The 25,720-nt window shown below is 46.6% G+C and overlaps 1 protein-coding gene across 1 annotated transcript in view; it reads left to right on the top strand.

The window, feature by feature from the left end:
* The window catches only part of SLC25A1 (solute carrier family 25 member 1), a 201,707-nt gene that overhangs the window by 30,738 nt on the left and 145,249 nt on the right, over positions 1–25,720 (top strand). Inside the window, exon 2 of the mRNA XM_078768296.1 lies at positions 12,933–13,040. Coding sequence (XP_078624422.1) covers positions 12,933–13,040 — 108 coding nt within the window. The remainder of the gene's footprint in view (positions 1–12,932; positions 13,041–25,720) is intronic.

The following is a 25,720-nucleotide window of genomic DNA, read 5'->3' as shown; positions in this document are numbered from 1 at the left end:
GGGTTTCCCCGCGGTGGCGGTTTTCGCCGCGGCGGTGGGCGGGGCGTGGCGGCGTTCACGAGGTGCGTATCAGCATGCTGCTGAACATCAGCGTGCTGCTGAACATCAGCGTGCTGCTGAACATCAGCGCGCTGCTGAACATCAGCGTCGAATGCCGTGACGGCCACGCCGACGCTCGCCCGCGTGTCCGAAACGGCGAAGTACTTGTCCGCCTCGGCCGCCAATGCTCGGGGTTCCGTTAGCCCGGTCCCGGCCAACGCGAGGCGAACCTGCGCTGGAAGTTGGCGACGGAAAAGCGCCCGGAATAGCGAACCGGGGGCTTCGTCGCCCAACAGTGACAGCATATGGTCCATTCGGACCGACGGGCGCGTCTCACCGAGCTCGGGGAGATCCAGGAGGCGGTCGGCCCGTGCGTCGTCCGTGAGGCTGAACGTGGCTAGGAGTAGCCGCTTGAGTGCCTCGTACTTGTGGCCTTTCGGTGGGTGGCGAAGGACGGACACAACTCGAGCGGCCGTGCCGGGCCCGAGGGAGGCGACGACGTGGCAATAGCGCGTGTCATCGCCGGTGAGGTGCCGAAGCTGAAATTGGGCTTCGGCCTGGACGAACCAGACTTCGGCCTGAGCCTCCCAAAATTCCGGAAGTTTGACGAAGTCGGCCATGGCGATGGCGTCGCATGTGGAAGGATCGCTCCGGCAGATCCAACGTCGAGGGTCACCAGTAAAGCGCGGCGTTACGCGCGCTGCTTGTGAGCAAGGAGGAAGCGGACAAGCGGTAACATATAAACGTCTTTATTGTAAGACTACACTGTAACACTGAAATGTTCCGGGCTGGTCGCCCGGTGTATATCATGAGGCCACGCCTACCCCTCGGGCGTGGCCACCGCCCACTTGGTGCGTGGAATGATGTCACCACGCCAGTGGGCTTTTGTGTCCGCCACAATATGGTACTATGCACAGTATTTAATGTAATAATGGTACTGTGTAGAGCATTTAATATAATATGGTACTGTGTACAGTATTTAATATAATATGGTACTGTGTATAGTATTTAATATAATATGGTACTGTGCACAGTATTTAATGTAATAATGGGACTGTGTACAGTATTTAATATAATATGGTACTGTGTACAGTATTTAATGTAATAATGGCACTGTGTACAGCATTTAATATAATATGGTACTGTGTACAGTATTTAATGTAATAATGGCACTGTGCACAGTATTTAATGTAATAATGGTACTGTGTACAGTATTTAATGTAATAATGGCACTGTGTACAGTATTTAATATAATATGGTACTGTGTACAGTATTTGATGTAATAATGGCACTGTGTACAGTATTTAATATAATATGGTACTGCGCACAGTATTTAATATAATATGGTACTGTGTACAGTATTTAATGTAATAATGGCACTGTGCACAGTATTTAATATAATATGGTACTGTGTACAGTATTTAATGTAATAATGGCACTGTGCACAGTATTTAATGTAATAATGGCACTGTGCACAGTATTTAATATAATATGGTACTGTGTACAGTATTTAATGTAATAATGGCACTGTGCACAGTATTTAATATAATATGGTACTGTGTACAGTATTTAATGTAATAATGGCACTGTGCACAGTATTTAATGTAATAATGGCACTGTGTACAGTATTTAATATAATATGGTACTGTGTACAGTATTTAATATAATATGGTACTGTGTACAGTATTTAATATAATATGGTACTGTGTACAGTATTTAATATAATATGGTACTGTGTACAGTATTTAATATAATATGGTACTGTGTACAGTATTTAATATAATATGGTACTGTGCACAGTATTTAATGTAATAATGGTACTGTGTACAGTATTTAATGTAATAATGGCACTGTGCACAGTATTTAATATAATATGGTACTGTGTACAGTATTTAATGTAATAATGGCACTGTGCACAGTATTTAATATAATATGGTACTGTGTACAGTATTTAATGTAATAATGGTACTGTGTACAGTATTTAATGTAACAAGCATTCTGAGTATTGCGCTGCAATACATGTCCCCTACCAAAGTTCAAAGTGCCATAACTTTGTCAAAAATGATCGAATATGCAAATTTATGCACGGCTGATGCTGGTTTTCAAACTTGATCTGAGGTATGCTGTTACACGTGTGTCACGCCTCGCCTCATTGATAAGCCCGCAAGGTCGCTCCATGGAGCGGCCTGCACGTATTGCACTGTGTGAATTATATAAATTATTACCAACTCACGGTCTGGGGTACTAGCGATTCAAGAGATATCCATTTTTAAAAATATATTTTCGTTTAATTAACGATATCTGTCAAACCACGTGCCCTATCGCAAATTCCAAAAGGACATTTTTGTAGACTGACATGCTGAACAGATGTGTGAAGTTTCCCCTTGATTGGAACAAAAATGAGGGAGGAGCTCAGTTTTAAAGGTTCATGCTTAAAAACATCATAACTCTGAAACCACGTGACGCATGACATCATGCTCGCGATTCTGCCTGCAAAGTTTGGCCTCGATCTGTTCAGCCGTTGTAGAGAAAAAGGGGTTTTCGTGTTTTCACGAAAAACAATATGGCGGCCGAACCACGTGACCGGTGACGTCATAATTACCATTAAAATATTCTACAGATAGAGTCCCTCCTATGGTGAAAATTTGATCTCAATCGGTCCTATTTCCCTCGCGGTCCCCCTGTGCTGTCTTTCCCTCACGGTCCCCCTGTGCTGTCTTTCCCTCACGGTCCCCCTGTGCTGTCTTTCCCTCACGGTCCCCCTGTGCTGCCTTTCCCTCACGGTCCCCCTGTGCTGTCTTTCCCTCATGGTCCCCCTGTGCTGTCTTTCTCTCGTTGTCCCCCTGTGCTGTCTTTCCCTCACGGTCCCCCTGTGCTGTCTTTCCCTCACGGTCCCCCTGTGCTGTCTTTCCCTCACGGTCCCCCTGTGCTGTCTTTCCCTCACTGTCCCCCTGTGCTGTCTTTCCCTCGCGGTCCCCCTGTGCTGTCTTTCCCTCGCGGTCCCGCTGTGCTGTCTTTCCCTCGCGGTCCCGCTGTGCTGTCTTTCCCTCGCGGTCCCCCTGTGCTGTCTTTCCCTCGCGGTCCCGCTGTGCTGTCTTTCCCTCGCGGTCCCCCTGTGTTGTCTTTCCCTCACGGTCCCCCTGTGCTGTCTTTCCCTCGCGGTCCCCCTGTGCTGTCTTTCCCTCGCGGTCCCCCTGTGCTGTCTTTCCCTCGCGGTCCCCCTGTGCTGTCTTTCCCTCGCGGTCCCCCTGTGCTGTCTTTCCCTCGCGGTCCCCCTGTGCTGTCTTTCCCTCGCGGTCCCCCTGTGCTGTCTTTCCCTCGCGGTCCCCCTGTGCTGTCTTTCCCTCGCGGTCCCCCTGTGCTGTCTTTCCCTCGCGTTTGTCAGCTCTTTCACGAGCCTCGATTCAGTATTTAAAAAAAAAAAAAGAAAAAAAAAGAAAAAAAAAAAAAACAAAAAAAAGGGGGGAAACATAAAGGAAAAAAATAAAGAGAAATTGGTTTTTAAAGGAAATCAAAACTTAAAATGGCACTGAGTTAAGGATCATCAGAATTATCAGAATTCCCAAAGTTCAAAGTGCCATAACTTTGTCAAAAATGATCGGAACGTCGTGAAGTTCGAACTCGATCTGTAACTTATCATGAGGAAACCATGTGCCAAGTTTGAAATCATTAGCCTTAAGCGTTTCGAAAAAAAAAGTCCGTAAAACTGTTCTTTGCGTGACGGACTGACGGACTGATGGACTTACGGACTGAAGGACTGACCCACCGTACCCAGTCGTACCCAGCTGCGCCTGGACACTGTGTCCTTTCCTCCTGACAAGGTGGAAAAGTTTCTGTCAACCCTCGACTCTGATTCTGCAACTGGACCTGACAGCATCAGCCCACAGGTCCTAAAACCCTGTTCTTCCGCTCTTTCACTCCCTCTCTCTGTTCTCTTCACCCTCTCTTTTGCTCAAGGTCCTCTGCCATCTGCTTGGAAATCAGCCAACATCACCGCTTTACACAAAAAATGTGCAAAAACAGATCCTTGCAACTACAGACCAATCAGCCTTCTCCCAATTATCAGCAAAGTCATGGAATCCATCATTGCTTCAGATATTAAATCTTTCCTCTTCTCCAATGGCTTGATCTCTGATCATCAATTTGGTTTCAGACCTGGTCACTCTACTCTGGACATGCTGCTGCTTTCTCAACAATGGATGGAGGTCCTCAACGCCAAACAGGAAATTAGAGCTGTCTCCCTTGACATTTCACGTGCCTTCGATACGGTCTGGCACCCTGCTCTGCTCACCAAACTCTCCTCCTTTGGTATCCATGGAAATCTCCACGCATGGCTGGCGGACTTCCTCTCTGGTCGTAGTCAACGTGTGGCCCTGAATGAGTTTCTCTCATCTCCTCTTCCTGTTCAGGCTGGAGTTCCCCAAGGTAGTGTTCTGGGCCCTGTGCTTTTTCTGGTCTTCATCAATGATCTCTCTGACTCTCTTGAAAATCCTCTCTATCTCTTTGCTGACGACTCTACTCTCTGTCGCTCCATTCCTCATCCCTCAGATCGGCAGTCTGCAGCCTCCTCACTCTCTGCAGACCTGGACAAAATCACAGACTGGTCAAACAAGTGGAACATGTCTTTCAATCCTGACAAATCTCACACTCTTACAATGTCTCTCCGAAAGGACCGACTGGACAACCCTCCCATCTACTTTCTCAACAATCCTCTCCAAGAAGTTCTGTCACTCAAGCTTTTGGGTCTCACTATCTGCCATGATCTTTCTTGGGAAAACCACATTTCCAAGCTGGCCTCCAAAGCCAGTCGCCGACTGGGCATCCTCCGTCGTGCGAAGTCCTTCATTGGCACACCTGAGCTCCTCACCACATACAAGGCTTTCATCCGCAGTTCAATGGAATACTGTTCCCCCCTCTGGGCTGGTGCTCCTGCCTCACACCTTGCTCGGCTTCACGCTGTTGAGGCCAAAGCTTTCAGAATCATTGGAATCTCCTGCGATGTAGTCAACACCGAGGGCCTTTCACTCACTCACCGCAGGCAGGTTGGTGGTCTTTCTGTCTTCTACCGACTCCTCTCCGGCCTTGCTCCCCCAGCTCTCTCTGTGCTCTGTCCCCCCAATATTCCTTCAGGTCGCACAAGATCTGCCTGCAACCCTCTTATGGTTAAACTGCCAAAGTCTAGGCTCTCTGCTCACCTTCACTCTTTCATTCCCCTTTTCTCCCACCTCTGGAACAAACTCCCCCACTCCCTTCAATCCCACTTCTCCCTCCAGGTCTTTAAAACAGCTGTTCACCACCATCTCTTATCTTCCCCCATCGAAAACCTTGATCTTTTCTACCCCCGGTAATTCACCCCAGAGTCCTTGCAGTGTTCATATGTTTTATTCCTCTCCCACCTCCCCCGAAGTCCTCCCGATGTCCCTGCTCTCAAATGTTGTGTTTGTGTCCTTCCCCTTCTCTCCCCATCTTGTCTGCCGCTCCCCTTGTTTTTTGTGTTTTGTGTGTCGGTTTGTCTTTTTTGTGTGATTAATGTTAGCTCTTTCACGAGCCTCGATCTTGTATACAAAAAAAAATAAAAAATAAAAAAAATTAAAAAATGAAAACTTTCCGCTTCTCCAATGGCTTGATCTCTGATCATCAATTTGGTTTCAGACCAGATCACTCTACTCTGGACATGCTGCTTCTGCTGTCTCAACAATGGATGGAGGTCCTCAATGCCGAACAGGAAATTAGAGCTGTCTCCCTTGACATATCACGTGCCTTCGATACAGTCTGGCACCCCGCTCTGCTCACCAAACTCTCCTCCTATGGTATCCATGGAAATCTCCACGCATGGCTGCCGGACTTCCTCTCTTGTCATAGTCAACGTGTGGCCCTGAATGGGTTTCTCTCATCTACCCTTCCTGTTCAGGCTGGAGTTCCCCAAGGCAGTGTTCTGGGTCCTGTGCTTTTTCTGGTCTTCATCAATGATCTCTCTGACTCTCTTGAAAATCCTCTCTATCCGTTTGCTGATGACTCCACTCTCTGCCGCTCCATTCCTCATCCCTCAGATCGGCAGTCTGTAGCCTCCTCACTCTCTGCAGACCTGGACAAAATCACAGATTGGTCAAACAAGTGGAACATGTCTTTCAATCCTGACAAAACTCACACTCTTACGATGTCTCTCTGAAAAGACCGACTGGACAACCCTCCCATCCACTTTCTGAATAATCATCTCCAAGAAGTTCTGTCACTCAAGCTTTTGGGTCCCACTATCTGCCATGATCTTTCCTGGAAAAACCACATTTCACATCTGGCCTCCAAAGCCAGTCGCCGACTGGGCATCCACCATCGTGCGAAGTTCTTCCTTGGCACACCTGAGCACCTCACCATGTACAAGGCTTTCATCCGCAGCTCAATGGAATACTGCTCTCCCCTCTGGGCTTGTGCTCCTGCCTCACACCTAGCTCGTCTTCACGCTGTTGAAACCAAAGCGTTCAGAATCATTGGAATCTCCCACGATCAGTAGCGGACTGGGTCTTAAAACCGGCCCGGGCATCCTTGACCTAGGTCGGCCCATTATTCATTAATATGTTGCTTATCTGAGAAAATAGACTAAAAGCGTGAAAAAAAAAAACTAAATAAAATCCACTAAAAATTAAATTTATTTTCAGTAACACAAGCACATGTCATGTAATATCTAAGAGAGTAGGTGCCTGCGCAGTTCGCTGCTTCTGGCAGCCACACCATCAATGATATCCTTAGTTTGAAGTTTGGCCAGGATCCCTTTTTCCACAGACATCAACATGAATGCCTCAATATGTTCTTGTGTCATTGTACTTCGCAGGCGGCTTTTGATTCTCTTCAAAGCAGAGAAAGCCGTTCACATGCCACTTGTGACACAGGCAGCGGTAGCAGCAGCTTGTAGGCAAGCCCAATGCTCTTGTAGGCATCAGTGAAGAGGTTCAACTTGAGGAGCACCTTGTAGCAGCAGAGAGGACAGGCTTTACATGACTTACATGTACTTGACAAAGTCTTCCTGTCCTGTTCAGACTCACTGTCCCCCTGCACTGTATAAGCATCTGCTACTGATTGTTTCAGTGTTGACCATTGTTCTCCAAGGCTTCGCTGTTCTTTTTGTAGTTGTTCTGCAGTGACATCATCAAATCTCAGCAAATGTTTGTGCAGCTCTTCCATAGCTCCCAATTGTACTTGATCAAAGTTCCTTGGCTGAAGAAGTGAGAGATCAGCACACAATGTTGATGTTGCTGATCTGTCAAACCGCTGCACAATGCTGCTCACAATAGTGTCCACTATTTGGTTGTACACTTCAATGCGATACTTCTTTACTGGGTCAGAAGCTGATGTAGCCTCATCTATGGACAGTTCGCCATCAATACGTTTGTGCTGTCTTTGCCGTTTTATAGGAAGGGACTCTTCCATTTATGGCTTGTTATAACAATCGCTTGTTATAACAAGATTTACATCCATTTCATCCAGCTGGTCATTAGCCCATTGAACAAACTCTGCAGCTGCATCATGACAAGCTTGGAAGTCATCCCGTAGCATCTGCATATTCTCTAGCAATTCATCCACCATCCGGTGCACAGTCAGCAGATCCAATTGCACAGTTTGTAGATACTTGGAGAGCGCTGTAGTGCGGGAGAATACTTGCAGATATACTTGTGCAGTCAGAATTGTTTCAAACTGCAGGAGACTGGCAATGTATCCCTGCACCTTGGCCTTAACAGCTGCTTGGATCTGGTCAGCAACTAGTATGGCATTAAGAGTGGTGATAACTTCCATGAAAAGCACTCCAGTTGGGTTGTTGAATGAACCAAAAACCTTCTTCAAGGCGGCGTCCCATGACCACCATCTCGTTTCTCCGATAGTTCCCATTCATTTCACAGTAGTGGAGTGTCGACTCCAGATGTTCATTCGCTGATAAGATTCCCGAAAGAATACTGCAATGTCATTCAGTAGTGAGAAAAGTGATGCGCAGGTCACCACAACACTTGTAGCTTCGGTCACAATGAGATTTAACACATGTGCGTGGCACCAAACATGGATCTGCATTGGAGCTTCCTTTGATAGCAGAGTACTGAAGCCTTTGTACCACCCCTGCATGTTTGCTGCACCATCAGTTGAGTTTCCAACACAGCAGAGTACTGAAGCCTTTGTAGCACCCTGCATGTTTGCTGCACCATCAGTTGAGTTTCCAACACAGCAGAGTACTGAAGCCTTTGTAGCGCCCCTGCATGTTTGCTGCACCAGCAGTTGAGTTTCCAACACAGTTCTTGAGGTCAAGATTCAGTCCTAATAAGACTTCAGAAACAAGTTGCACAAAAGCTTCGCCAGTAGATTCCTCACATTTCACCACACTCACTAATCTTTCTTGGATAGTGCCAGTGCTATCAACATATCTAAGAACAACAGAGCACTGGTCTTGTGTTGAGATGTCTTGAGTGGTATCTATTTCCACAGCAAACATGTCTGTTACTTCTTCAGAAATCCACTGACGTATCTTATCCCGGATAACTGTGATAACAGAATTAACTGTAGTTTTAGACAGCAAAGTTACCAAGGAGCCTCGACTTCATGAACTCTTTGCCTTCTCATGTTGCTTCTTGCTGTTTTGGACAACGTGAGAGAGATGATCGGCTGTGCAGGAATCATACTTCTGAAGTAGTTTTACAACTTCCAGAAATGTACCATTGTCGATCTCCTCATTGTCAAGTGTGTATGCTGCTTCTTCATTACTTCCTCTGTAGCTCAGTCCCCTCTTACCAATGAGTTTGACCACATCCACAACTCTTTCCATCACTTGCCGTCTCTTTCTAACCTCATCATGATGGCTACGTGCGAGCAGGTGAGAAACGCTGGACTGTTGTCGATCTACCAGGTATGCTGTAGTGCATCTCAAATGAAAAGAAGAGCGTTCATGTTCTTCAACACGTGTATGTACATGCCGCCAGTCAGTCATTCCCTCGATGAATGTGGACTAGTCTGAGGTGCTGGAAAACGCCAAGCACACTGAACAGTGAAGAGAATAATTGTCCTTGTTGTATGACAACCACCATCTGTTTGTACCATCTTTTCACATGAAACACCTCTTGACCACTCGGTTGTCAGTTTTTTGATTAAGGTGGTGATTCCAAAACAGCAAACAATCTTCATCTCTACATGGTTTCCTAAAGTAGTTAATCGAGGGATTATCCCTCCTCTGCAAGTGTAGCAGCTGCAGCTCAGGTACATCTCTCTCAGCTGACCGCACCTGTTTGTGTTAACCAATTTGCACCAATTCTGCCGATTCAGCTGCCAATTGGTCATCTACTGATTCAGCTGCCAATTGATCATCTACCAATTCAGCTGCTGATGGTCCAGCTACCGATTCAGTATCCTTATCCCCGTGTTCACTGACTTCACCAGGCCCAGTATTAGTACTCTTGAACAGATCCAAAAGGTTTCTGCACTTTGAAGCACTATCTGACAGTTTCTTTTTCTTTCGATCACGTTCCTTCTCAGCACCTCCTTTTCTCCTCTTCTGGTTTGCTTTATCCATTGTTGGTTACAGATGCAGATGCTGAAAAAAAATTAAAAAAATTAGCATCGTAAGTGAGTTCGCGACATTGTTATCAATACTAGATCAGTAGTCAGTAGACCTATCTAAACTTACTTGGCCTATCGGCTCAAAATCCTTTTTGCTGTTGATTTGGTAGTTTTGACAATGAAGGAAACACGTATCGGGAGTACATACGACATAGCGATTGTGAACGTAACAGCTCTGAGGCGTCTTTCGCTTCGCATCGCAGTGACAGTGAGCACCAACATGGCGGCTGTAAGACTAAAATCTGGCTTAAAACCCCCTCACCTCACCACCCAAAGCCTTCAACCAGACATATTAACACGCTCCTCCCCCTTCATGCCCTTTCTTCAAAGCAAAGCGGTAAAAATTGTTGTGTCGCCATTATATATGCACGGTACCCGCCCAAAGGGCGGGGCTTCAATTAGGAGGCGCGATTTATATAAACATCCGTTAAATATCACACACAAATCATCAAAATCTAAACAGTATTTTTAGAATTTCAATAAAAAAAACCACATCACTGTTCATATCGGTAAATATTATTCCATCGTGTTTCAAATCGTGATTAGTGATATCAACTGTACGCTTTTCTTTAGAAAAAGAATTGAATGATTTTGTACCTCTTCTTCAGCTTAGAACTTCAGGGTACACAACATTGCTGATAAAAGTTCCTTTTCTCTCTTTGAAGTTCTTGGCAAACATTTTTATATTGTCACTGCTGCCAACCTCGACGCCATGGCATTATTCATAACATTCATTCATCTATCTATAATTCCAGTAATCTCTGTGTGTGTGTGTGTGTGTCTGTCTGTGTGTGTGTTTGTTTGTCTGTGACCGCTGTTTCTCGACAACCACGGGTCCGATATACTTGAAACTTGCCAGGTATATTGCTGGGGACCCGAGGATGTGCCTTTTCAAGGTTTCATATTAATCGGACAATTACTTACCGAGCGATGTCCAAAAAACGCTTCAACCAATCAGAGAGCAGCGAACTAGCGCGTGTGCCGAACGTGGCGGACACACTCTGCCTCGGATGGCACATTTGAGAGCGTATTCATTTATTTCACGTTTGCAAACTATGTTGGCGCTATGTTGGCGTTAAACGATGTTTTAAAACTAATAAAAACGAATTTGCGATTCATTCGCTTTCCTGCGCGTTTGTGTACGCGATGGCGATTTCTTTACCAAACTCCGGAAGCCGTTCGCTTTGGACCGAACCATTTCATGTAAATAGAGGGGGGGGTTCTGTGGTCGTTGCGAATGGACCAAACCATTCATGTAAATAGAGGGGGGGGATTGTCACTGTACTCGCAAGCCGTTCGCCGTTCGCTTTGGCGTTGCGAATGGACCAAACCATTTCATGTAAATAGAGGGGGGGGATATAATTTTAGATAGATATATAGTACGGGCATATATATAGTACGGGCATGCCCTAGTCTATCTATAATTCCAGTAATCTCTGTGTGTTTGTTTGTTTGTCTGTGACCGCTGTTTCTCGACAACCACGGGTCCGATATACTTTAAACTTGCCAGGTATATTGCTGGGGACCCGAGGATGTGCCTTTTCAAGGTTTCATATTAATCGGACAATTACTTACCGAGCTATGTCCAAAAAACGATTCAACCAATCAGAGAGCAGCGAGCTATCGCGTGTGCCGAACGTGGCGAACACACTCTGCCTCGGATGGCACATTTGAGAGCGTATTCATTTATTTCACGTTTGCAAACTATGTTGCCGCTATGTTGGCGTTAAACTATGTTTTAAAACTAATAAAAACCATTTCATGTAAATAGAGGGGGGGGGGGGGGGGGGGTTGTCACTGTACTCGCAAGCCGTTCGCCGTTCGCTTTGGCGTTGCGAATGGACCAAAACATTTCATGAACCAAACCATTTCATGTAAAGCGTTCGCCGTTCGCTTTGGCGTTGCGAATGAACCAAAACATTTCATGGACCAAACCATTTCATGTAAATAGAGGGGGGGGGATATAATTTTAGATATATATATAGTACGGGCATGCCCTAGTTCATCTAATGACCATTAAACATTATTCTTATGCTCATTAAACGTTCATTAAACGATTACGAAAATAAAAACGAAAAACATTACGAAATTACGTTCACACCATCACATCAAACACTACCGTGAACACAAAAGTCACAAACATCGTCACAAACGTTACGTTACGTAATTCAAACCGTGAACACATCGAATATTGGAGAGCCGATTGCCGTTTTCCGTGACAAACTTTTTTTCAGCAGTTTTTTTATCCAGCCCAGCGGCCCATTTTTTACCCAGCGGTCCCAGCCCACCGGGCATTGCCCAAATGCCCTATGGCCAGTCCGCCCATGCCCACGATGAAACTAACTCCGAGGGCCTTTCACTTACTCACCACAGGCAGGTTGGTGGTCTTTCCGTCTTCTACCGACTCCTCTCCAGCCTTGCTCCCCCAGCTCTCTCTGGGCTCTGTCCCCCAAATAGTCCTACAGGTCGCACAAGATCTGCTTGCAACCCTCTTATGGTTAAACTGCCAAAACCAAGACTCTCTGCTCAACTTCACTCCTTCATTCCTCTTTTCTCCTGCCTCTGTACCAAACTCCCTCACTCTCTTCAATCCCACTCCTCCCTCCAGGTCTTTAAAACGGCTGTTCACCACCATCTCTTATCTTCCCCCATCCAAAACCTTGTTCTTTTCTACCCCCGCTAATTTCACCCCAAATCCACTTTTTTGAAATACCAACTTCTTTCCTGGAAGTCCTTGCAGTGTCCTTGTGTTTTATACTTCTCGCACCCCCCACCCCCCTTCCCATGCCGCCTCCCCCCAAGCCCTCTCCCTCCCACAGATCTCCCGATGTCCCTGCTCTCAAATGTTGTGTTTGTGTGCTGCCCCTTCTCTCCCCATCCTGTCTTCCGCTCCCCTTTTTATATACTTTGTTTGTCTGTTTGATTTGTTTGTGTGATAAATGTTAGCTCTTTCATGAGCCTCGATTCTGTGTACAAAAAAACCCCCCAAAAAAACTGTCAACTGTTTATCTGACTTTTGAGTACCATGCTTGTTTGTAAGTTCCTTGTACACTTGTTTTCTTTGGCTTTGTATAACTTGCTTATGTCCCTTTTACACTTATTCTTTTCAACTCTGCTGTTTGTGTGTTGGTCTCTCTCCCTCCGTCTTGCTCGTTCCATAAGCCCTTGATGTTTGTATAAATATGAAAAATACAAACGTAATGCAGAACCCTTATCGCTATTTCATAAGATGTGCAAATTGGTTAATGTCTGTCGAGCATTCACATTTGTCAGGTTTGAAGAGGTTATCTTGTGTTCCTTCTCAGGTGGCATTGCAGGAGGTATTGAGATATGCATCACATTCCCTACGGAGTATGTGAAAACCCAGCTCCAGTTGGATGAAAAGGCTAACCCTCCCCGTTACCGTGGCATTGGTAAGCCTGTGACGTCGCCTCTCGAGTAATAAGCTGATTCGAGCTTTATCTTGGACATTGTGGTCTTTGAGGATTAGCCCAAAAGTTGTGTCAAAGTGATCCAAAAATACCATTTACATGTTTCTGGGGTTTTTAACTCAACTGGACTATGTCCAGCTGAGTTTTTGTCAACACCCAGTGTCTGTCGTCTGTCTGTCGTCTGTAAACAATTCGACGTCTACGCTCCAAAAGTCACAAATATTGATTAAATTTGATGAAACTTGTTATGCAGCATCTTTAAGACATAAACTAGTTTGGGATTGCATTTGGGCATTGCATGCCCAAAAATGGGCGCGGCAGGGCGGCCATATTGACAAATCAATTTTTGTCATATATTTTTAGCACATATAAACTATAGTTTGTGGTTCTATTATGCATATTCTAACCATATTGATATAGACCAGTTGGGTTCAGGTTCCCTGGAACCTCTCTAGTTTAATTGATACATCTGGTAAATACCAAGATTCACTTTTTTTGCAGGATTTTGAATAATGGCATCTTGCGAGTGTAATACCAAGGATGTAGTTGTGGCAGAAAGCTTCAGGAAAGAAGACGTGTATGCAAGCTGTTGTCAAATTAGTGGTGAATCGGAAGAAAATGAACGTGAAATCCACTGAAATTTTAGACATGAAAAGGAAAAAAATTACACTTTGGAGAAAATGTTTTTCATTTGCTGAAGTGATGAACACAGCCACAATTCCCTGCGTTAAGGACTTTTCAAAAGAGTCTGGGATCATAAAGCTCGTTGACCAAAGGATAAAAGTCTTGGATCTCGCGAGATCTTGCCGGCGACGGCACGGTTTTTCAAAGCTGCACACGTTCTCCACGTTTTCGAAGTTAAGTAAATGTTCACAATTGTATTTTCGTCGAAACTGTATTTATCTTTTGGTGTGTGTACCTATAGTGTGTCCCGAGGAAGATTCTCGGTGTTAATCTTTCATAAATTAATCGTTTGTTTGCCCCGCGTGTGCGGCATTGCAGCCTGAGGCTTCCCCCGTCGAAGTTTGTCCACTTAAGTTCCTTCCTTCGTGGTTTTTGCTTGGTTCTTAGATTTTTCCCTTCTCCCCCGAAATTCCCCAAACATCTACTCTTTGTCTAACGTTTCAAACCTCCCCCCCCCAAAAAAAACAACAACAAAAAAAACAAACACCATTTATTTCCCTTTCTCCACGTGTGCTGTTGTCTAATCGTGTGCATCTGTCCACGTGCGCTGTGTCGCACTGCCCCCATTATCTCCTTGCCTTCCACCTTTTGCCCTGTTCACGTGACTCGTCGTGGTCCCTCTAGGCCCTCTCCCCGTTGGTATTTTTGTGAATATAAGATTGTTCTTCACGTTTCTGTTTAAATATGTTTAAACTTTCCCCTGCAGTGTTTTATTCAGTGGTATATTACAACACTTTGTTTTTCTTCCTATTTAAAAGGCTCTTTCAATTTCCTCTTCAACTCATTCACTTCAAAAAAAAATTCAATCTCTTGTAATTATTCCTCACTACATGCTCTAAATTCACATTCATTCCACCCCTCCTCCATCGTTCTTAAACGGATCGCTAACTTGAAAATCACAATGAACCCAATTTGTTACAAATGTTCATCTTTCATTAATCGTCCACTTTCTAAACTCCCCCCTCGCCCCTCCCCTTCAAAACTCCCACCCAACCCCTCCCCTTCAAATCTCCCCCCTCCACCCTCCTCCTCAAAGCTGCCTCCTCCCCACTTCATCTCCCATCTATCTCATACCTCCACCTCCCCCAACCTTCTACTTTCCACTGCCCCCCCCTCAAACAACCCCTCACTGTGCCTCATCCCATCATCATCAAACCTTTCGTCCTCCTCATCCTTCCCTTTCTTGAAACTCTGTAATCTTCTGTAATCTCTGACTCTATCAACTGCTCTCCTTGCCTCCCCCTCTCATCCTTCATCTGACCCGACCCCTCCCATCCCCTGTCCTGCACCCGATGCTCCCCTCTCTCCTCATTAACGGTATGGTCCTCAAACATACAGGGCCTTTGCTCAAACCTGATTGATCTCTCCATTCAGGTTGCTTCTGGCAATCCAGACTTGATCTGCTGAACAGAAACTTTCCTCCTTCAAGATTTCTCTTATTACCTTCGCAAAAGCGGAAGGTTATGTTTTGATCGCTGTGTATTTATTTGTATGTCTGTGTGTGTGTATGTTAATCGCATAACTCAAAAAGTATTCAACCGAATTGCATGAAATTTGGTGGGATGATTGGTTATTATACGGGACACATTTGATTAGATTTTGGGAAACAGATTTGCTCAAATTCTGACTATTTTTAACTCGATCGTATTTCACTCAAAGTTATGAGCGACTGAAGAAGAAGATGTCCATCCAGGACGTCATCACTATAACGCAATCTCCCGCGATCATTTCAACCTCAAAAAAAATTATAATTGCAGATTTGACAATAGATGAGGCATATTAACAAACGAATGAAACAGATTTGCTCAAATTCTGACTATTTTTAACTCGATCGTATTTCACTCAAAGTTATGCGCGACTGAAGAAGAAGATGTCCATCCAGGACGTCATCACTATAACGCAATCTCCCGCGATCATTTCAACCTCAAAAAAAATTATAATTGCAGATTTGTCAAGAGATGAGGCATATTAACAAACGAATGAAACAGATTTGCTCAAATTCTGACTATTTTTAACTCGATCGTATTTCACTCAAAGTTATGATTTGTATGTCTGTGTGTGTGTGTGTGTGTGTGTATGTTATTCGCATAACTCAAAAAGTATTCAACCGAATTGCATGAAATTTGGTGGGATGATTGGTTATTATACGGGACACATTTGATTAGATTTTGGGAAACAGATTTGCTCAAATTCTGACTATTTTTAACTCGATCGTATTTCACTCAAAGTTATGAGCGACTGAAGAAGAAGATGTCCATCCAGGACGTCATCACTATAACGCGATCTCCCGCGATCATTTCAACCTCAAAAAAAATTATAATTGCAGATTTGACAATAGATGAGGCATATTAACAAACGAATGAAACAGATTTGCTCAAATTCTGACTATTTTTAACTCGATCGTATTTCACTCAAAGTTATGCGCGACTGAAGAAGAAGATGTCCATCCAGGACGTCATCACTATAACGCAATCTCCCGCGATCATTTCAACCTCAAAAAAAATTATAATTGCAGATTTGTCAAGAGATGAGGCATATTAACAAACGAATGAAACAGATTTGCTCAAATTCTGACTATTTTTAACTCGATCGTATTTCACTCAAAGTTATGAGCGACTGAAGAAGAGGATGTCCATCCAAGACGTCATCACTATAACGCGATCTCCCGCAATCATTTCAACCTCAAATGAAATTCAAATTGCAGATTTGTCAATCGGGGAGGCATATTAACAGACGAATGAAACAGATTTGCTCAAATTCTGATTTTTAAAAATCGATCGCATTTCACATAAAGTTTCACATCGCATACACTCCCATGCCAAGTACAGAACAGTAGCTGCGGCGAAGGTATGCGCTCTACCGAGTGCCCGGATTCTAGTTCATTAATATTTCTTCCTGGTTACTCCCTCCTCCTGTATGATAGACCTGAGCCTCGTCCTGGTGGTGGGGTTGCTATCTTTATCAAAAACTCTCTTCCTCACTCTCCTTGCACTGCCCTCTCTCCACCCCACCCCCAGGAGTACCTCTGGCTACGGCTTCCTCTCCGCTCCCACCTTTTGTACATATGTGTTCTGTACCGTCCTCCAAACAGGGATGACTCCATTTACGTTTCACTGTCTGACAACATGGACCAACTTCTATCAACTCATCCAAACTCTCTCTTCCTCATATGTGGTGACTTCAACTGTCATCATTCCAGCTGGCGGGGGTGTGGGTTCCTCTCTCACCAGCCATGGCATCTCAGCAAAGGACTTCTGTGACTCACTGGGATTGACACAATCTGTCAGTTTCCCGACCCGGATCTCAGCCAATCGAATATCTTCTCTTCTCGACTTGGTTATGACAAACTTCCCTGCAAATGCCTGCTGCTCTTCTTCTGCTCCAATCGGTTCTTCTGATCATGTGCTTGTTAAAGTGGACATCTCTCTGGCCATTCTCAGGGAGCCTCCTCAGCGTCGCCGGGTCTGGCATTTCACTCAGGCCGAATGGCACGGTCTTCAAGCAGCCATCAATCATCTGGGTGGAGGGGGATGGGAGGGGGGAGGGCGTAGGGTGGAGGAGGAAGGGAGGGAGGGGTAGGGGGAAGAGGGGGGGGGGGGGGTAGGGTGGAGGGGGAGGGGAGGGGAGGGGAGGGCAGGTCAACAATGACGTTGCAGTTCTCATGGTCGGAGAGCAGCACAACAATCGCGACATCGTCCTGCATCTTCGCAACAGCACGAAGCGGATTTTGGAGACTCACCGATCCTGTGACGCCCTCCAGTACCGGCGTTGCCGGGCGGGGGAAGGGAGACCCGTACATTCCCAACCCGTACATTCCCAACCCGTACATTCGCCCTCTCGACTCAAGCTCACTCGGACAAAATCCTCGCACAAATTACACCGTGAAGGCCCAATGGCCATGTCTATGCCATAAATCAAGTACGTGAGCGAGTCGGGCGCACTGAATTGAAAATATATAGAACGCTCGTACTCCGTGAAAAGTGAAGCCGCCGTGTCGCCATCTTGGTTAGCACGACTCGACCAACTCGCTTTGCGGATCTCGTTTGTTTTGAACGTGTGAATTACGTGCGAACGCGTAACTGAGTTTGTGGCGGCAAGGAACATCACGTGATCGCTCTGAGCGAATCAGCGTGCTGCTCTGACACCTGCTCAGATTCCGTGTATAATATTCCTCGCTGAAATGCGCTGAGGTAAATATGAATAAAAAATATGGATCTCGTAAAGATACAACAACAACACAACATGCATTTTAAAGGCCATTTTCCCTGCTGGAGCAGGGGTTAGCCTTGCGGTCCCCATGACAATCTTCTCCATTTTGCCCTATTTTCTGCATCTCTCCTTGTTAACCCCCTTGCCCGCATTTCTTCTTCCACCATCTTTAGCCAAGTCTTTCTCGGTCTTCCCCGTCTTCTACTTCCTTCTACATTCATTTCCATCACTCTTCTCAACCAGTCACTTTCATCCTTCCTCAACACATGACCAAACCATCTCAACCTGTTCCTCTTCACAGCATCAATCACAGGCTCTATTCCCATCATCTTTCGCAATTCATCATTTATCTTCCTCTCTCTCAACGATACTCCGCACATCCGTCGAACCATTCGCATTTCCACCCTTTCCAACCTTCGTTGCTGCTCTATGTTCATTACCCATGTCTCGCTCCCATAAATCATAACACTTCTCAAACATGCAGCATACACCTTTCCCTTCAGCTTCAACGACACTCCCCTCATCATCAGCACGCCACTCAATTCCCGAAACTTCTTCCATGCACATCTCACTCGAGCAACCGTTGCCGAGTCTGATCCACCTTCTCCATTCAGCATGTCTCCGAGGTAGCAAAATGTTTTCACACCTTCCAGCTTCACGCCGTGTCCAAGATCCAACTCAACATTTCCTCCATCTGCAGCTCCCTCTGTGCACACCTTACATTTGAATGTAGCTGCCACACTGGTTAATGACCCTCTCAGACCACTACATTTTTGATGAACCCACTCAGCGCACATTGTACTCTGAATGGAGTTCACTCTGACACCCTTCCTACACACAGCACAGGGCCACTTCCCAGTTCTTTCCACCTCACCACATGCTTTACCACTTGCCATCACCTTCGTCTTTCCGATATTCACCTTCAGACCTTTTGTCTCCATACATTCCTTCCACGTGTTCGTCTTTTCCTTCAGTCCATCCATACTTTCCGCAATCAACACCAGATCATCTGCATACAACAACTCCCACGGTAAACCCTCCTTTACGTTCTGAGCCAGCACCTCCATCACAGCTACAAATAGTAGTGGACTTAGTACCGACCCCTGATGCACTCCCACCTTCACCTCAAACTCACCACTGTTCCCGTCCTTCGTCCTTACAGCTGTGCGCGCTCTTTTGTACATTGCCATCACTACTCTGATCAACCATTCCTCCACTCCGCACTGGGTTACCTCACCACATGCTTTACCACTTGCCATCACCTTCGTCTTTCCGATATTCACCTTCAGACCTTTTGTCTCCATACATTCCTTCCACGTGTTCATCTTTTCCTTCAGTCCATCCATACTTTCCGCAATCAACACCAGATCATCTGCATACAACAACTCCCACGGTAAACCCTCCTTTACGTTCTGAGCCAGCACCTCCATCACAGCTACAAATAGTAGTGGACTTAGTACCGACCCCTGATGCACTCCCACCTTCACCTCAATCTCACCACTGTTCCCGTCCTTCGTCCTTACAGCTGTGCGCGCTCTTTTGTACATTGCCATCACTACTCTGATCAACCATTCCTCCACTCCTAACTTCCTCAATGCCCATGTCAATACTTTGCGTGGAACCCGATCGAATGCTTTCTCCAGATCAACAAACCCAAGAAACAACTTCTTCCTCTTCTCCATGTACTTCTCCTGCAACTGCCTCACAATGAAAAGCGCGTCTGTCGTTCCTCTTCCTGGCATAAATCCAAACTGCATTTCGTCGATCTTCACTTTCTTCCTTATCCTCCTCTCCAACACCCTTTCCAATACCTTCATTCCATGCTCCAATAACTTTATCGCTCGGTACGAGCCACACTCCAGAGGGTCACCTTTCCCCTTGTATAGAGGGACGAGGGTACTCAGTTCCCAATCCACTGGAATGCGGCCTTCTTTCACCACCAGATTACAGATCTCTGTCATTCTCTTCACACCCCAACTTCCTGCTGCCTTCAACATATCTCCCACAACTCCCGTCGGCCCTCCCGCTTTTCTACCCTTCATTGCTTTTATCGCTTCCTCAACTTCCTTCTCAGTTATCTTCTCTGCCGGTCCTAAAACTGGGTTACTCTCTATGTTGCCATCCCATTCATTCTCTGTATTCAACAGCATTTCCATATATCTTTTCCATCTTCCTTTAATTCCATCTGGGTCGACAACGATTTGTCCCACTTCATCCTTCAAGCAGCTCACCCCCATCAATCACATCACACCTCTCTTTCGCTATCTGCTTTGCAATCCTGAATACTGCTTTCTGACCCTCTTCCGAATCCAAGCGTTCTCCGAACATTTTCCTACATGCCTCCTGCGCCTTTGCTACCTCTTTCTTTGCAGCCTTCCTGGCTGCCTTATAACTTTCATGCTCTGCTGTTTCTGCTCCCGTACCCTTCGCCTTCTGCCACTCCTTGAACTTCTTCCTCTTCTCGTCAATCCTCTTTCCAACTTCATCATCCCACCACCATGTTTCCGAGTGCCTCGGTGGTCCTTTTGTCCATCCGCATACCTCACCAACGGCTCCCAACAGACTAGCTTTCATTGACATCCAACCACTTTCAAGCTCAACCACATCATCCTCGACCCTACTCAGCCTCTCTTTTAATGCCTCCCTTACTGTCACCTCTTTCAACCTCCACACCTTCATTCTCGGTTGGTACTTCACCCGCCGAGCTCTCCTCGCACCTTTGACCCTTACGTCGCAGACAACCAAGTGGTGCTGTGAAACAGCCTCCTCCCCCGGGATCACCTTTGTGTCTCGGAGGTGCCCCCTATCTCGCCTACGCACCATCAGGTAGTCAACGGTTGTCGTCGACCCACCTGACGTGTATGTAACAAGCTTATTATCCTCTTTCTGGAACTGAGTATTACAAATCAGCTCCATCAGCAAACTCCAAAATCCTTTCACCTTCTCCATTTCTCACACCATATCCGTAACCCCCATGAACTCTGTCAAAACCATCCATACTCCTTCCCACATGTCCATTTAGGTCTCCTCCTACCACAACAACTTCTTCATCTTTCACGTTTTCCATCAGCTTCTCTATCGCACACCAGAACTTGTCCTTCTCTTCATCGCTCCGACCAACCTGCGGAGCATATCCCGAGATGACGTTCACCAAGAGCTTTCCAATCATCATTTTCACCATCATCAACCTATCACTCACTCTAGTCACACTCACCACACTGTCTACAAACTCCTCAGAAAACAGGACACCAACACCATTCACGCCCTCCAGGCACCCTTGCCACACAAACTTGTATTTCTGTCCCTGCCTACCCTTCACCATTCTCACACCACTTCCCTTCCATCTCGTCTCTTGCACACAACATATGTCCACTCTTCTTCTGACCAATACTTCCACCACTTCTCTTGATCTCCCTGTCATTGTCCCTACATTCCATGTCCCAAACCTCAGAAACCGATCTCCACTTCGGGCTGTACCCTGCCCACATGTAGTTGTAATTGTCATTGTTCTCTTTTTGAGGCAATGTTTTTTTTTTATGGCCGGATGCCCTTCCTGACGCCAACCCTCTTAGTCGCCTCCTACGACTGGATCTCGTAAAGATGAAAGAAAAAAAAAACCTATGTGGTGTGAATGGCAATGTTCCTCGCTGAAATTTGAAAAAACGCAATCGCTTTTCACTCTGAAATACGTGCGAATGCGTAACTGAGTTTATGGCGGCAAGGAACATCACGTGATCGCTCTGAGCGAATCAGCGCGCTGCTCTGCCACCTGCTCAGATTCCGTGTATAATATTCCTCGCTGAAATGCGCTGAGGTAAATATGAATAAAAAATATGGATCTCGTAAAGATGAAAGAAAAAAAAACCTATGTGGTGTGAATGGCAATGTTCCTCGCTGAAATTTGAAAAAACGCAATCGCTTTTCACTCTGAAATACGTGCGAACGCGTAACTGAGTTTATGGCGGCAAGGAACATCACGTGATCACTCTGAGCGAATCAGCGCGCTGCTCTGCCACCGCCTCAGATTCCGTGCATAATATTCCTCGCTGAAATGCGCTGAGGTAAAAATATGGTAAAAAAATATTATGAAATATTTTTTTTTAGGTCGGCCATGTTCTTCCCAGGCTCAATGGCCATGTCTATGCCAAATATCAAGCACGTGAGCCTCTCCGTTTAGGAGTCTATCGGTAACATTACACACACACAAACTGTGTTTTATATATATAATAGATATATAATAGATATATATATATATATATATATGTATATATATATATATGTATATATATATATGTATATATATATATGTATATATATATATGTATATATATATATATATATATGTATGTATATATATGTGTATATATGTGTATATATATGTATATATATATATGTATATGTATATATATGTATATATTGTCGCGATCCCGGCTGTGAAATGGTTCCCAGCACGGAATACGGACGTTAATGTCCGGGCTTCAAGTAGTCCACGGAGTGGACAGAGAGAACTCAATAAACACAATTGTGTTTTAATCGGCCTTCTAGGGGTAAGGCACGATGCTTTATTGGCTCGATCACAAAAACCATAAATGGTAACAGAATGGAATACACTGCACAAAGCCTGCAGGAACTGTCGGCCCCAGAAGCTCCAAACAGGACGCAGGTAAGATCACTCGCGGCTCCAATCGACGATCTCCGGGACTCGGAGGGTAACAGGATGGAATTCACCACACAAGGCCGGCAGGAACGGTCGGCCAGCAGCTCCAACACGAAGCAGGCAATCACTCGCGGTTCCAATCTACGAGATCCGGGAATCACTCGTTCTCTTCCGGAGTTACTCGCTCGTAAAATACCGAACTGTAATCGACCAGCCCAACTCGGCTGTCGTGAGGATTCAAGGAAAGCCCTTTTTAGATTTCCCACTCGGAGCCTTTCGGGTCGCGTCCGTTGCATAAGATGGCGACCGCGCTCTCTGAACTCTCCACCAATCACGTGCCGAATCGCCTCCCGATCGCGTGAGGCTCCAAGGAGGCCACGTCACGCGGTGGGCGGGGCACCAAATCTGGGTGAGAACAGGTGGTTTCACCGGTGGTTTCTCACAGTCCTCCCCCCCTAAGTAAAAACCCCGTCGAATAGACGGCGTTTTTAAAACCAGTATTTGTAGTAGGTGCAAATCACATGGCAAGATGATGGCGGTAATCGCTAACAGGCAATTAACGCAATTAACAATTATTAACACTTATTAACAACAATAACGCAACAACGCAACAATAACGCAATTATTAACGCACAGGCAATTAACAGGCATTAACAGGTTAACAATGAACCAGTTTGGTTTTTTTTTTTTTCACACACAAATTTTAACACCATACACCACATTAATATCTACCCTACAAGAGTTACACTTCACACAAAGCACAATAGAGAGGCAAGGGGGCCAAACTCAAGTTGGGGGAAGCGTTGACAGGAAGGAAACGGGCCGAGACCTAGAGCGGCGGGTACTCCTCCGGTGTCGAGAACAACAGTCATATGCGTAATGACCCCTTTCACCGCACTGGTAACATCGATCGTTCGGGTCGAAAGGCCTGCGGACCAAAGGGCGTCTGAAACGAGGCCGCCGCGACATGCCATTCGACATCTCGACGCACACACGCGATCCGCAAATTAACCTTCCATCAAGGGCTCTGACCGAATCTTCAGCATCTCGTGGCTCTTCAAACTCAACAACTGCAAATCCAGGTGGGTTTCGAGCAACCCATAGGTTGCGGAGTGGTCCGTAATGTTCGAAGACCCTCCCTAGCTCGGCTTTCGCTGCTCCATTGCCCAGGTTTCCCACATATACCTTAGCATTAGCGTTCCTGCTGAATCGCGACATGGCGGGAGCGGTCCCTGAGGAGCACGGCACCTGAGGGTGGCTTGACGGGAGGCTCGGGTGGACTTCAGCTGACGCAACGTCACCGTCGGGAACTGGAGTCGAGGCGCTAGGTTCCTCGGGCCAGAGTGAAGATATGTCTGACTCCGCCACTCTCTCCGCCTGTTTACTCTGGGATCTAGTGACCCCCCCACAGGTCAGAGTCAATGACTCCTCCCTGGCCATGGCATCATTGCCAATCAGCAAGGAGACCCCGGGTATCGGGTAGTAGGGTACCACCACACAGGTCACTGGACCCTTAAAAATGTCACTCCGGACCTCGAGGAGGGCAAGGGGATACCGGCCAAGAACCCGGTCAATGCCCCGAAGGAGGGTATACTCGCCGGTATAACGCATCTGAGAGGCCGGAACTACCCCCGCCCGGAGAACACACCGTGTCGCCCCAGTATCCCGAAGGTATTGGGCCTCAAACTTCAGCATCGAATCAGGGCCACCCACTAAGGCTGTCCCTGAATAATCCTGGTACAGTGGATGAATGGAATTAGCCTCGGTGGCAGTGACCTCGGTCACCGATGCCACCGTCGTGTGCGAGGGCCCGGCGGATGAGCTCCACTGATCTCCCTCCGACTTAACAGGAGGGTTGCCTCGGTAGGCCGGACTAGCGGGATTAGAGAAGCAGCGGTTTTCACCGTGCCCCACGCGTTTGCAGAAATCGCACCAGGGCCCTGCCCTGGTCTGCGGCTCGCGACCGCCACCAGTGGAGGGCATCGGAGAACCCCTCCCCTCGATCCAGCCGCCGGGCAGACGGGGGGCGGTCTTGATCGCAGACTCCTCCGTCTTACGACGCGACTGCGTGACTTGCAGCATTTTGCACGCCAAAACATGTTTATCAATAAGGTTGACGCAGTCTGCCAAGGAAACAGTGTCTTTGTCGACAAGAAACAATGCTAAGTCAAGCGGAAGCTGTTGATCGATACGGTAACGCACCAGGAGTTCCGCAACCGCTTGAGGTAACTCCACCTTGCTCCCCTTGAACCATCTCTGCAGCTGTTCCAACAAGGCCCGCGAATGTTCCTCATAGGTTTGACTGGACTGACGAGTCCAGCTGAAAAAATTTCTCCTATAAATACACGCGGACACCGCATAGGCGTTCAAAATCTCGGCCTTCAATGCCCTGTATTTGTTTGCGTCCTCGGTTGCCATCCTCGCATATACCTCCCTCGCCTTCTCAGATAGATGGCTCACAAGATGGCCGACCCACAAGCTCTCATCAATGCCACCGGCAGCCAACAACTTCTCCGCCATCTCCAGATACGCTTCTGGCTTCGTGTCTCCCGTCCAGTCCGGCAAACGAACATGAACAGTTTCCGGGACTCTTGCAGCAGACCCCTCTGCCCGCGGTCGTTCAGTCAACATTCGCAACTCATGCTCTCTGACGCGTTCAGCTTCTGCTGCTGCCGCACGCTCTCTCTCTCTCTCACGCTCTCTCTCTGCTGCCGCATGCTCTCTCTCTGCTGCTGCACGCTCTCCCTCTGCTGCCGCAGCACGCTCTGCCTCTGCTGCTGCCGCACGCTCTCTCTCTCTCTCACGCTCTCTCTCTGCTGCCGCATGCTCTCTCTCTGCTGCCGCAGCACAGCACGCTCTGCCTCTGCTGCTGCCGCACGCTCTCTCTCTCTCTCACGCTCTCTCTCTGCTGCCGCACGCTCTGCCTCTGCCCTGTCATTCTCCCTGTTATACATGTCAAGTTGTTGAACCGGAGTCAGCCCGGTCCAGAAGGGCGAACGCATGCATTTAGTCATGATGGAATCGCTTCCTAACATATCGGGTTTAGTGACTGGGTCAAGGCTGATTGCGTCGCTCGCATCGCCACCCACGCGACTGTCAACATGATCAGGTT

This window comes from Myxine glutinosa, chromosome 14 (assembly GCF_964187855.1).
Source record: "Myxine glutinosa chromosome 14, kmMyxGlut1.1, whole genome shotgun sequence".
Taxonomy (NCBI): domain Eukaryota; kingdom Metazoa; phylum Chordata; class Myxini; order Myxiniformes; family Myxinidae; genus Myxine; species Myxine glutinosa.
The sequence above is the reverse complement of the archived record's forward strand: the minus strand, read 5'-3'. Positions and strand labels throughout refer to the sequence as shown.